At 42.3% G+C, this 12550-nt stretch overlaps 1 protein-coding gene across 1 annotated transcript in view; it reads left to right on the forward strand.

Annotated features, from left to right (window-relative positions):
• Nucleotides 1-1224: 1224 nt before the first annotated feature.
• LOC134600822 (uncharacterized WD repeat-containing protein all2124-like) overlaps nucleotides 1225-12550 on the forward strand; it is a 40153-nt gene continuing 28827 nt past the window's right edge. Inside the window, exons 1-5 of the mRNA XM_063445211.1 lie at nucleotides 1225-1276; nucleotides 4587-4725; nucleotides 6046-6224; nucleotides 7784-7989; nucleotides 11296-11433. Of these exons, the coding sequence (XP_063301281.1) occupies nucleotides 4623-4725; nucleotides 6046-6224; nucleotides 7784-7989; nucleotides 11296-11433 (626 nt within the window). The 5' untranslated portion in view covers nucleotides 1225-1276; nucleotides 4587-4622. The remainder of the gene's footprint in view (nucleotides 1277-4586; nucleotides 4726-6045; nucleotides 6225-7783; nucleotides 7990-11295; nucleotides 11434-12550) is intronic.

A 12550-nucleotide genomic window follows, 5' to 3' on the forward strand; every position in this document is an offset into this window, starting at 1 on the left:
GACACACACGCAACGGAGAATACAACACAAATGATCCAACCCACACGTACTACACCATAGGGATACCACGAATTACGGCGACTATGAGGGCTAACTCACCCCGACAGATACGATCCCACACGCAACATACAGAGGGACTGCACCCGACACTACTATAGGTATGGACGTACACAGGGAAACACCCTGAGGGTCGCTACAGACCAGACCACACACCATTATGCCCCTTGCCAGCAACACTTAACCGTTATACCTCTCCTCAGGAAGTATATCCTAACGCAAAGCTTATTTAGGAGCTGATACGCAACACACACCTGGAACGCGCGACGACCGTATGACACGAACTGAATACCTGACATAGGCTACTCTTATGACGGTTAAGACGCAAAACAAAAGTTGATGTTGTAACCAATATATAGTTCTGTTTATAAGTGCCGATACATGATATATTTGCCCTAAGATATCAGCTTACACTTTAACGGCCCACCAGCACTCCACAGATATACATTCGTACATGCTATTATGTTAACTGATGCACACTATAAAATGGATTTGAAAGGTCTCTGCGCAGGCCACAACCGACAAATCCGCTCAAGCGAATTTTACCGGACCGTTATGCGGACACCGGCCTGCCTTACACACACCACGTTTGCAATGTAATGTTCAATACAATGTATATTAAAATGTTACGTTAAACGGCCCTCTGCGCAGGCAACCGAATGTTTATACTGTTCTCAACCAATGCTTAAACCCCTGGGCAATCTCTAGCTTTATTATTTCACAAATCTGTTCGATACATGTATCTATAATGTGAACACAATAAAAATATTCAAAACAAAACTGTATGGTAGTTTTACAAAAAAAATGGACACGTACATTCAAATATTATAATACTGCTAAGTAATCCCATTCTAAACCACCTATATTTCTGACCATTGTGCAATGAAAGACAGTTAGTGTACCAGGCACCCCCTTCCTCCCTAGCAATGAAATCACCCCTCCTCCTACTAGCTATTGTCTTGAGCCTTTGGACAGAGAAATAAAGCTGTTACTTGGCTTCTGTAGAAAAGATTTTATCTAAAGAGTTTTCACTGTAGTGAGAGGTTCCCATAGTGACAGCAGTAGGAAGTAAAACAATTGTGACCAACCAAAATACACAAAATGCAGGAGGTACAGTAAATGTTTTAAGAGATCTCACACAGTATGTGCAATAGGACAAGCAGACACTGGGCAGGCTGGATTCAGGTACTGATACAGACACTGGGCACATTGTATTCGGGTACTGATACAGACACTGGGCACATTGTATTTAGGTACTGACATAGACACTGGGCACATTGTATTTAGGTACTGACATAGACACTGGGCACACTGGATTATAGTACTGATACAAACACTGTGTGCAATGTATTCAGGTACAGATACAGGCACTGGACACACTGGGTTCAGGTACTGATACAGACACTGGACACACTGGGTTCAGGTACTGATACAGACACTGGACACACTGGGTTCAGGTACTGATACAGACACTGGACACACTGGGTTCAGGTACTGATACAGACACTGGACACACTGGGTTCAGGTACTGATACAGACACTGGACACACTGGGTTCAGGTACTGATACAGACACAAGACACACTGGGTTCAGGTACTGATACAGACACTGGACACACTGGGTTCAGGTACTGATACAGACACTGGACACACTGGGTTCAGGTACTGATACAGACACTGGACACACTGGGTTCAGGTACTGATACAGACACTGGACACACTGGGTTCAGGTACTGATACAGACACTGGACACACTGGGTTCAGGTACTGATACAGATACTGGACACACTGGGTTCAGGTACTGATACAGACACTGGACACACTGGGTTCAGGTACTGATACAGACACTGGACACACTGGGTTCAGGTACTGATACAGACACTGGACACACTGGGTTCAGGTACTGATACAGACACTGGACACACTGGGTTCAGGTACTGATACAGACACTGGACACACTGGGTTCAGGTACTGATACAGACACTGGACACACTGGGTTCAGGTACTGATACAGACACTGGACACACTGGGTTCAGGTACTGATACAGACACTGGACACACTGGGTTCAGGTACTGATACAGATACTGGACACACTGGGTTCAGGTACTGATACAGACACTGGACACACTGGGTTCAGGTACTGATACAGACACTGGACACACTGGGTTCAGGTACTGATACAGATACTGGACACACTGTGTTCAGGTACTGATACAGACACTGGACACACTGGGTTCAGGTACTGATACAGACACTGGACACACTGGGTTCAGGTACTGATACAGACAATGGACACACTGGGTTCAGGTACTGATACAGACACTGGACACACTGGGTTCAGGTACTGATACAGACACTGGATTCAGGTAATGGTAAAATTTGCACTTTTTGTAAAATGAAAAAAAGAGGACACGCTCTTAACACATAAAACATATCAGTAAGCTAAAGTGCTTTAGGGATCTGAAGCGCCCATTTAAGCTACATTTGTTTTAGTGATTAAAGTATCCCTTTAATACACAAAACAGTGTAGCGTTTGAAAATTTTGGAAACTGGACTGGTATACCAATAAAAGGATGCTTATATACCTTAAATGGACTCTCCAGTGCCAGGAAAACAAACAGTTTTCCTGGCACTGCAGGTCTCCTATCCCTCCCAACCACCCCCCACCCCCCCCCCCCCCCCCCCCGCCCCATCCCAAGTTGCTGAAGGGGTTAAAATGACGCACACGCGCCTTAGACCTCCCTATAGGAAAGCAACTGAAAATGCTTTCAATGCTTTCCTATGGGGATTTAGCAACGCTGGAGGTCCTCACATAGGAGGACGTCCAGCGACGCTATAGCAAATCTGTGCTAGAAACCCGGAAGTGCCCTCTAGTGGCTGTCTACTAGAGAAGTTAGCCCTGCAAGGTAAATATTCTGCAGTTTATGAAAACTGCAATATTTACAGTTGCAGGGTTAAGGGTAGTGGGAGATTGCACCCAGACCACTCCAATGGGCAGAAGTGGTCTGGGTGCCTGGAGTGTCCCTTTAAGGAAGTTCTGACAGCTATTGTTAGTCTCTGGGACATTTACCTTTAAGAAACAAATATAGATATAGTTTTGTATATTTGAGTTCTATGTTGTGTATATAGGAAAGATTGCACACGGTGTTATAGCAGCTTAATAGTTGAATCAAGCACATGCACTTTCTTAAATTCTTTGGAGATTATAACTAGCGCAAGTACTAAGGACATTCTTCAAGTTAGAGTATCCCTTTAAGTCCATTCAGGCATGGATTAAAGGTGAATTCACTTCCCAGGTTGTTCCATATTATGTTTACTTATTCCTATATTTAACAAATGCATTTGTTAGATGTGAAAAATACAATATAATAAATTTAATGTATTTAATATATAAATCCACACTCGTACCTCAAGGAGTTAAACCGTTTTCAAACGGTATAACCCCAAAGTGTGCCTCCACCGCCAATCTCCAAGTTCCCCAGGTGACATCCAGCTTCTGAATCTCAGTTACAGGAAGCACTGAGTACTGCCAGGAGGGGCTGCATGGACAGAAACAAAGATGATTTAAAGGGACACTCCGGTCATCATAACAACTTCATCTAAATTAAGTAGTTATGGTGCCAGGAGGCCCCCGGCCGTGTGCCTCTAGTTCCAATCTGCAGGTCCTCCATGAAACAGCCGTCTTCTGAATCTCACTTACAAGAAGTGCGGAGTGCTGCTGGGCAGGGACACCGCTAACTGGCCCAGAGTGGTCAGCTGGCACTTTAAGCCAATCAGTAGCTCCCCATTCATAAAAAAAAAGTGCGTTTCTCGGCAGAATGTCAATATGAAAGCCAAGTTAGAGGCAAGTTAAACATTGCTGTTCCTGCAACTGCCGGGTTAAATGGGGGGGTGAGGGGATAAGTATGGAACTCTCTGATACACTTGTATATACCACACATTACCCTGCTTTATTGCTTTTGCAATTGTAGTACAGTGCACATATCAACAGAAATGTGTAGATTCAGAGATCTGTGTATTCCGTCAATCTTGGCTGCTCAATATAAACACTATTACAATGTATTGCGTCACTGGCATTAGTGGCATACCCGCACACAGACCCTGCCCCCTCCTGACTCAGCGTCATACTGTGCATCTGTACTGATAATATAACAACCAATAAGAATTCGGAACACTCCACGCACTATACCAGTACAGCCTGCTAAATGGTAGGCCTGCCCCATGGTAAGATGTCAAACCGTTTTAGCACAGTTTATCAACTTACCTGGGTCCCACCATGTCCTGCATCTACATGCCCCACATCCAGTTTTCTTCAGCAGTAGAAGTCGAGTGTCACATTAGGGTAAAGCAGGGCCACAATCATTGGCTGAGATTTCTGCTTCAAGTGTCCCTTTGCAAATCAAGAGAAAGTTATGATGACTAGTAATATCTATAAATAAATTAACAGTGTGTGTTTCTAAACCACCATTTCTTTTTATCCGAAGGATGTCAAGCAAAAATATTTTTTTTTTATTGTCTTTATACCACAGACCGCATTTTAAAGGAGACAGAACGCAGATGAAGCCATGGCAATGCAGAAACATCTGAGTGTTCGCAATTGCCATTCGCGCTCCATTACAGCGCTGGGATTCAACTCTGCGAGACGAGAGTTTCTCACGGGCTTTGAAGGTGCGAGATTTTGGCGTTTTTGGTTTGTTGTGAAATCGGCCTTTGAGAAAATCCCAGGTTGTCATCAGAAGTGTAGAGAACACAACATGGCACTACATGTGGAAATTTTAACGGAGTCATTTCAGCATTGTGTTTACAGCCTGTAGATTAACGTGTGACTAGATAAAAAAAAATGTAGCAATAAGATAGTTGTCCTGTCTATATGCTATGTTTTTCACCTGTTCTAATGTGCCCTGTTTCAAAGTTTTTATGTAAATGTAGAGGCTATTGTACCTTATGGCCTTTCTTTTGGCGACTCAGAATTGCAGAACTGAAATCCAAATAAATGTCCCATGTTTAAAGTGAAAATTATAATTGGCACTCGAACCTGCAGAAAGGTGCAGAAAGGTGCTGGTATCAAGGTTACCCACCTATGTTAACCCCAACATGATAATATACAAAAAAAGAAATTATGCCACACTCCAAAATGTTGCTCAAAGAATCGAAAAAGTATTTAATGGATAGTGTAAACAAAAAATATTAAAGGCAATCAATTAGCGCATCACTTCACATGATAATTCATCTATATACACAAATATTGCATTGATCAGAAAAACCTGAATTCATATTATATACACTATTGACTGTACAAGTAGAGTTCATATTCTGTACATCATATATATAGAGATCAAACAACACCAATAGTTCATCCGAAAGACTTGATAATGAAAAAATATGTACAAAAATAAGAACAAACTCATCCAAAAAATATTTTGAGAGTTCATCAAACCTGGATCCTGGGCATATTATGGATTATAGTTAAGCGAAATATGCTTGTGATACATTCTACCATACTCCGTACTAATTATAGGGAATATAGTTAGTCCTGCCTAAAATGGTAACAGAGTCTCCAGAAAAGACAAAGAATACTGCAGGAAACAAAAACAGAGAAAAAAACAGCCCCAAAAAAAGTCTCTATATGTAAGTTCTACTGAGTACTGAGGGTTTCTAACTCCTGCTAATGCACACTGATGCCCTAGTAGATTTGTCTGAAACTGAGATAGGTGGGTAAGAGGAAGGATGAGAGGGTAGAATGAAGAAACCTCTCTAGTTAAGAACCATGCCCAACAATGCAATCTGACAAAGTTTATAGTAAGTTTATACACATTTATAACATACATTTAAAGGTTTTTCTTGTTTTGTTTTTTTTGGTTAATATATTTGTTTAAAAATGTTAGCTTGCTGGTTTAAAAAAATAGTTGTCAAGTTATACATGTCCCTTTAAGTTCACATCTGGCAATAGAATCCTGCCTGAAGTTCTATCTTCCTGAGTGTTTGTAGATGGAGTAATAAAATGGTGGGACCTGGAAAGTGGGCGTCAGTCTCAATCAGCAGCTGAACACTCTGGAATGGTCACTAATATCTTGTACTGGGCAGAGAAGAGGCTGGTATTCTCTTCATCCAATGATGGCACTCTGATCGCTTGGACTTCAGGGTCTGTTGTGTTTGACAAGGTTAAGGTAGGTAAAAAATTGTCTTTGCAATTATTTAATTTTATTTAAAAAATTATCAGTACTACCTTTCTAATTTTAATATGCCCTTGATATGTGTTCTTTTTGTAACAATTTTACAGAACTCAAGAATTTTATCCTTACTAAGACATGGAAAGTCCACTCCGTAAAAAACAACTCTCAGAAAGTGATTAATACTATCCTTTTTTATTTTAGTTTAGATTTTGTATGTACCACTCCCATTGAGGTTGTTTTATTGGTTATTGGGTAATGAGTATAATAAATATCACAATCAGGTGGAGTCAAGGGAGAGTACGGGAGATAATTCACTTTGAATTCCCAACAATTCTCACTTTAGTAAATAGCCCTGATATGGTTACTGGCACCTGCAAATATTGCAGATAGAATTTTATTGTGTTGATAGTGGCTTTCAAATACCTAAATATATTTGTGGTTTTACCTGTATATATGCAGCCAGAATTAGAATTCATTGGTAAAAGCACGGATAGCCTAGACCCCGTGCAGCGTGATATAAGAAACCATTCCATGGCAATTTCTTAAGAAACACCACTTTTTTACCTCTAGTACAGAGCTAGGCATCCTTTGGTACTCCAAAGCTTGTGGACTAGATCTTGCGGTCTCCAGAGCTTGTGGACTATATCTCCCATAATGCTCATATTAATAACGGTAAAGAATCAGTAGAGATGTAGTCCACATAATCTGTAGTGCCAAAAGTCACCTACCCCTGGTCTAGTTGCATACAGCTGATTGCAGTTGCAGAGAGTTCAAAGCACAACCCCCTCGTGGCTTATGTAGTCACATGACTTTAGAATCTGCCACCGGAAGCGGTGCTATTTAAAGTATGAGCATAGCTACCCACGGCTGTCTGCTGGCAGTTGCTTTGAACCTGAGAGTTGCAGTCGGCATACTTCCTTCCCTTACTGTGGATCTTTCTGGCTGCATTGCTCTGCTGAAGTCAAAGAGGAAAGGGGAAAATGCAAACACTTTGCCTGATCTGGGTGCATGCCTGGGTGTGCGTGTGTTGTGTCTTGTCTTTTGTTGTGGTCAAAGAAAAATAAAGAAAACATTTTTAGAACATTGAGTTCCCTTAAATAAAAATACATATGGTTTATATTCACATTGATTTTTTTGTCCACCAAATTGTGACTGGAGAGCAACATAGTATACAAAAGAAGTAATTTTCAGGTAAACTGGCGTATTTTAGTAATACTAATGTTTGATATGAAGCACCAAAACCCTTAAGGTTCCTAGCATTGGCTATGGTGCAAGGAACCCCCTGTCCCCTTTATCCTATACATAATATAGCCAGCAGTTGGGAAGAAATCACTGCAGGTCTACGCCTCTCATTTTGTGACACACTGCACAAGTCCCAAGGGGGCTCTTTAGTAAGAAAATGAACACTAACTGTGTGGATTAGTTAAAACAACAATATATCATAATAATACATACCATATATCATATCATAAGTTTATTACTATATCTTAGCAGTTACCTATTTATTTTTATGAAAGGTTTATATTATCATGTAAGAATTTCTGTATCCATAGTTGGGAAGTCCCATCTTCAGCCTTGCTATAAATTTGAGGCGACAACTCTTGGTATGCGGTTTCAGCAAGTGTCTCTCTGTCTACCCACTGGATGAGAACAAAACATCTGGGCATGCGATCAACTTGAAGAAGAGGTTCTTAGACCACAGTCATACCGACATTGTGTCATGCATTGTGTGCTTAGACAGTCAGATCTACACTGTTGGGTGGGTATCTTCTACCATTGTCTAACATTGTTTTTTTTCTCTTCACATCAAGAAAATATTGAACTGGGTTGCAGCTCGATTTGGCCTTTGACCTTGTTCCAAATCACTTAACTAGTATTGGAACCCTGCTCTGTGGGCCCAATCAATACAATATATCAAAAGTTTTTATGTTATGTGGACACACAGGGCCGGATTAAGAGCCCAGTGGGCCTGGTGCTGACAATTATGATGGGCCTATTTACAGAATCTTATCGACCAAAAACACTAAAACGGTCATACCTCCCAAGCGTCATGTATCTGATGGAGATGGTGTTGGAGGGAAACTCATAGGATGCAACTATAAGAAAACACATACTCTATGCTAATCTCTCTCTAATTTATGCTTTCATCTTTCAAGTAAATCCATACCCCCTAACAGCAGTGTCCAGTGAAGCAGGAAGTCAATGGGCGGGGTAAAAGGGTGGGCCACTGGTGCGAATCACGTCACCAGACCTTCCAAAAGGGGAGAACATGCCCAAAAAGGTGGCATGTTTGTCCAAAGAATTTGAAGGACAGCCTGGCATGAATGCATGTCAGGCTGCCCGCCAATCTTGCAGGCTGGCCAACTAAGGGCATACTATGCAGGCAGCACCCTGAGCTTTACATAAATGCGTCTAATGATGCACTCACTCCATGCTTTCTAAGGACTGTCCCCTAGCACTCACTGGTCCACTTGTCTCCTTACTTTCTTACTAGCAGGCAGAAGTTCCTGGTATACAGTCTGAGACAGAGAAAAGGTGTATGTAGTGAGTGTAGAAGAAAGGAGGGGACATACCACAGTGTTAGAGAGACCAACAGCATTACCTAAACTAATTTTATTTTCAGCCAGTCCACACAGGTTTTGTTCCATACATCCCTCTTAAGCTTCCAAACTTAAAGGGACACTATAGTCACCAGAACAACTACAGCTTATTGTATTTGTTCTGGTAAGTAGAATCATTCCATTCAGGCCTTTTGCAGTAAACACTGTCTTTTCAGAGAAAATAACTCCACTGCCACTCCTTAGATGGCTGCTAGAGGTGCCTCCTGGGGCAGTACTGCCTAGTGAGCAGCACTGCCATTCAGTGTCTCCACCCTCTGCATGCAGACACTGAACTTTCCTCATAGAGATGCATTGATTCAATTTATCTTTATGAGGAGATGCTGATTGGCCAGGGCTATGTTGGACTTGTGCTGGCTCTGCCCCTGATCTGCCTAGTTAACAGTCTCAGGCAATCCTATGGGCAAGTATTGTAATTTGCTCAGACCACCACTTCTGATGATGTCAGCAGACAGTCAGTTCAGAGGCAGAGCCAGCAGCTGCAGACGTGAATACAAGTTATATTTTACTATACTTTGGAAGGCAAGAAAGGGCCAGGGTGGTGGTTTTAACATAATAGGGTCAGAAATACATGATTGTGTTCCTGACCCTGTAGTGCTCCTTTAAGCAAGAGTATGTGAAGAGTAGTTAGGGTTGCCACCTTTCTTGGGAAAAAATACCAGCCTTAATCATTTGTATAATCACAAGGAGTGACATCAGAGAAAATTCTGTAAAATCACCAACAAACTACTCAGTTTGATTCTGCTGTATAGATGGATTGCTCCCAATGTCTCCCAGTGTCTGTCTCGCAAGTCACCCAGTGTCTCAGTGTCCCTATGTATCACAGTGTCAGTGTCCCCATGTCGCCCAGTCCCCTAGTCTCCCAGTGTCTGTGTCCCCATTTCTCCCAGCGTCCCAATGTCTCAGTGTGTCCCCATGTCACTAGGATACTGGGGACACAGTGAGACCCGGGGACACTGAGAGACATGGGGACACTGAGAGACCAGGGAACACACAGACATGGGGACACTGAGACATTTAGGGAAACTGGGAGAAATGGGGACACAGAGACATGGGAACACAGACACTGGGAGACTAGGGGACACTGGCTGGGAGACAGACACTTGGGGACACTGGGAGACATGGGGACAGTTGTGGACATAGATATGGGGACACTGGGACATATAGGGACACATGGGGACACTAGGCACACTGAGAGACATGGGACACAGACACTGGGAGACTTGGGGACACTGAGACACTAGGGGCACTGGCTGTGATAATGGGGACATAGTGTCTCCGTGTCCCAATGTCTCAGTGTCTCACAGCGTCCCCACGTGTCTCAGCGTCCCCACGTGTCTCAGCGTCCCCATGTGTCTCAGCATCCCCATGTGTCTCAGCATCCCCATGTGTCCCAGTGTCCCCAAGTGTCTGTGTTCCCAGGTCTCCCAGTGTCTGTGTCCCCATATGTCCTAGTGTCTCAGTGCCCCCTAGTGTCTGTGTCCCCTAGTGTCTGAGTGTCCCCATATGTCCCTTAGTGTCCCCTAGTGTCTCAGTGTCCCCATGTGTCCCCTAGTGTCTCAGTGTCCCCATGTGTCCCTACTATCTTAACCCCCATCCCTCACTTACTGTAGAGCTTTTGTCTGGACTCTGTGCTGTGTTGCTGCTCCCTCATGGATCAGTGAGTAGTAGAGAGAGGCAGGGATATGCTGTAACTTCCTATACCTGCCTCTCTCCACACACAGTGACCCCTACTGGCTGGTGCTGGTATTGCAGAGTAATCTCCATTTATTCTGAGAAAAATACCTGCATTTGTATTGCTGGTATTAATGCAATACCGGCACGGCCAGGCAGCCTCAAATACCGTCTGTGCCAGTAAAATACCAGTCAGGTGGCAAACCTAAAAGTAGTGTGGTTTTTTTTTTTTTTTTTTTAAATGGGCCTATTCCATGGGCCTGGGCCTGGAGCTGCAGCTCCATCAGCCCCTATGTTAATCCGGCCCTGTGGACACATAGTTACATAGTAACAAAGGCTGAAGCCTCGTAGACTCAAGTCCATCAGGTTAAACCATTATCATGTTTGTCTATTCACAGTAGTATTTACACATTTCAATATTATCCAAAACAGAATCCTAATGTGTTGGTGGTATTACCAGCATGTGTGTAGCATGAAAGACAACACCTCCACTTCCCCACGCATAGGGTGGCATTGTTAAATGGATGAGACAACTCCATGTTCAGCCCCTTATAGCCAGATGACCAGTGTGCTGTCCAAGTCATGCCCTCTGACTTTGTGGGATAAATTTGACCATTTATTTATACTGTTGAAGGGAGAAGCTATTCATGAGAAGGAGGGAAATTGTAGTTGAACTAATATTTATTAAAAATGGAAAAATGAACAAAAATTTTACTTTGGTGTGCTTGAAGGAACCCTTGGATTGAAGTACACTCTCTACGTTCATTTTTCAGATATGACAGAAAGTTTATTATTTTCGATACCTACCAGACTCCTGAAAAGATTTGCATCACACCTGTCCACTGTGTCTCACGGGCCCATGATGCTGGCATCCTGCATCTTCTGCTTGTCCGGGAGCGTGAGAATACCAGGTATGTGTAACATGTACAGGGTTATTCAATAAACTAATTATTATGGAGAATTAACCAGGAACTACATACTTAGGCCAACATTTTTGAATTAGAAAAATAATTGAGTAAGAGAATTTTTCTAGATGTTTTTTTTCTAGCGTTACTATCTAGATCCCTCTGCAGTGAAGTAATATCCTGCTCACATTATATTACTATTATTTATAAATAGGTTTAATAGAAGTGTTTCCAGAACACACCAAGGGACATTACTTACTACTTTTGTCCAGTTTGTTATGTCATTAGTCATGCATATATTAAATCTAGGCATGTGCATGGGGAAAATTTTCGGTTCTGCATTCCGAAATTCGGGACTTTCGCAATTCGGGACTTTCGCAATTCGGGACTTTCGCAATTCAGGACTTTCACAATTTGGGACTTCAACACTTCGGAACTTCGGCACTTTGGAAATTCGGCCACTTCGGCATTTTGGAATTTCAGGACTTCTCTTGCAGCCGCTTAGTAGATAACTCCCTAATTCCCATGGTATTAGGGAGTTATCTACCAAAAGGCTGAAAGACCTAAATTGGTCTTTCAGACAAATTTACTAATACTAAGTAAAAATTACTTAGTATTAGTACATTTTGCCCCTTCTCGCTATGCCGCAAGTAGGGGCATGTCTAGTAAACAGTGAGCAGCCTGTGGCAATAGGTCCCCCCTTTAGTTTAAGGGGACTCGGGAGGGGGGACTTTTTTTTTTTTTTTTCTACAGTGAGCAGCCACAGGCTGCCACAGGCTGCTCACTGTTTAATAGACATGCCCCTACTCGCGGTATCGCGAGTAGGGGCATAATTTACTAATACTAAGTAGTCTTTACTTAGTATTAGTAAATGTGGCTGAAAGACCAATTTAGGTCTTTCAGCCTTTTAGTAGATAGCTCCCTAATACCGTGGGAATTAGGGAGTTATCTACTTATTCATTCCTGTCATTACATTGACTGGCCAAGTAACTTACATTTTATATGAATGTATGTTACTTGATTGTTGTAAGTGTTGCAAATGCTTACAGCTGAATCCTGGCTATGTTTGTATACTTTTTATTTAAAATTGTATACAATGTAACATTCTTCTTCTTTCACTGGG

The sequence above is a fragment of the Pelobates fuscus genome, chromosome 3 (genome assembly GCF_036172605.1).
Source record: "Pelobates fuscus isolate aPelFus1 chromosome 3, aPelFus1.pri, whole genome shotgun sequence".
Classification (NCBI taxonomy): Eukaryota; Metazoa; Chordata; class Amphibia; order Anura; family Pelobatidae; genus Pelobates; species Pelobates fuscus.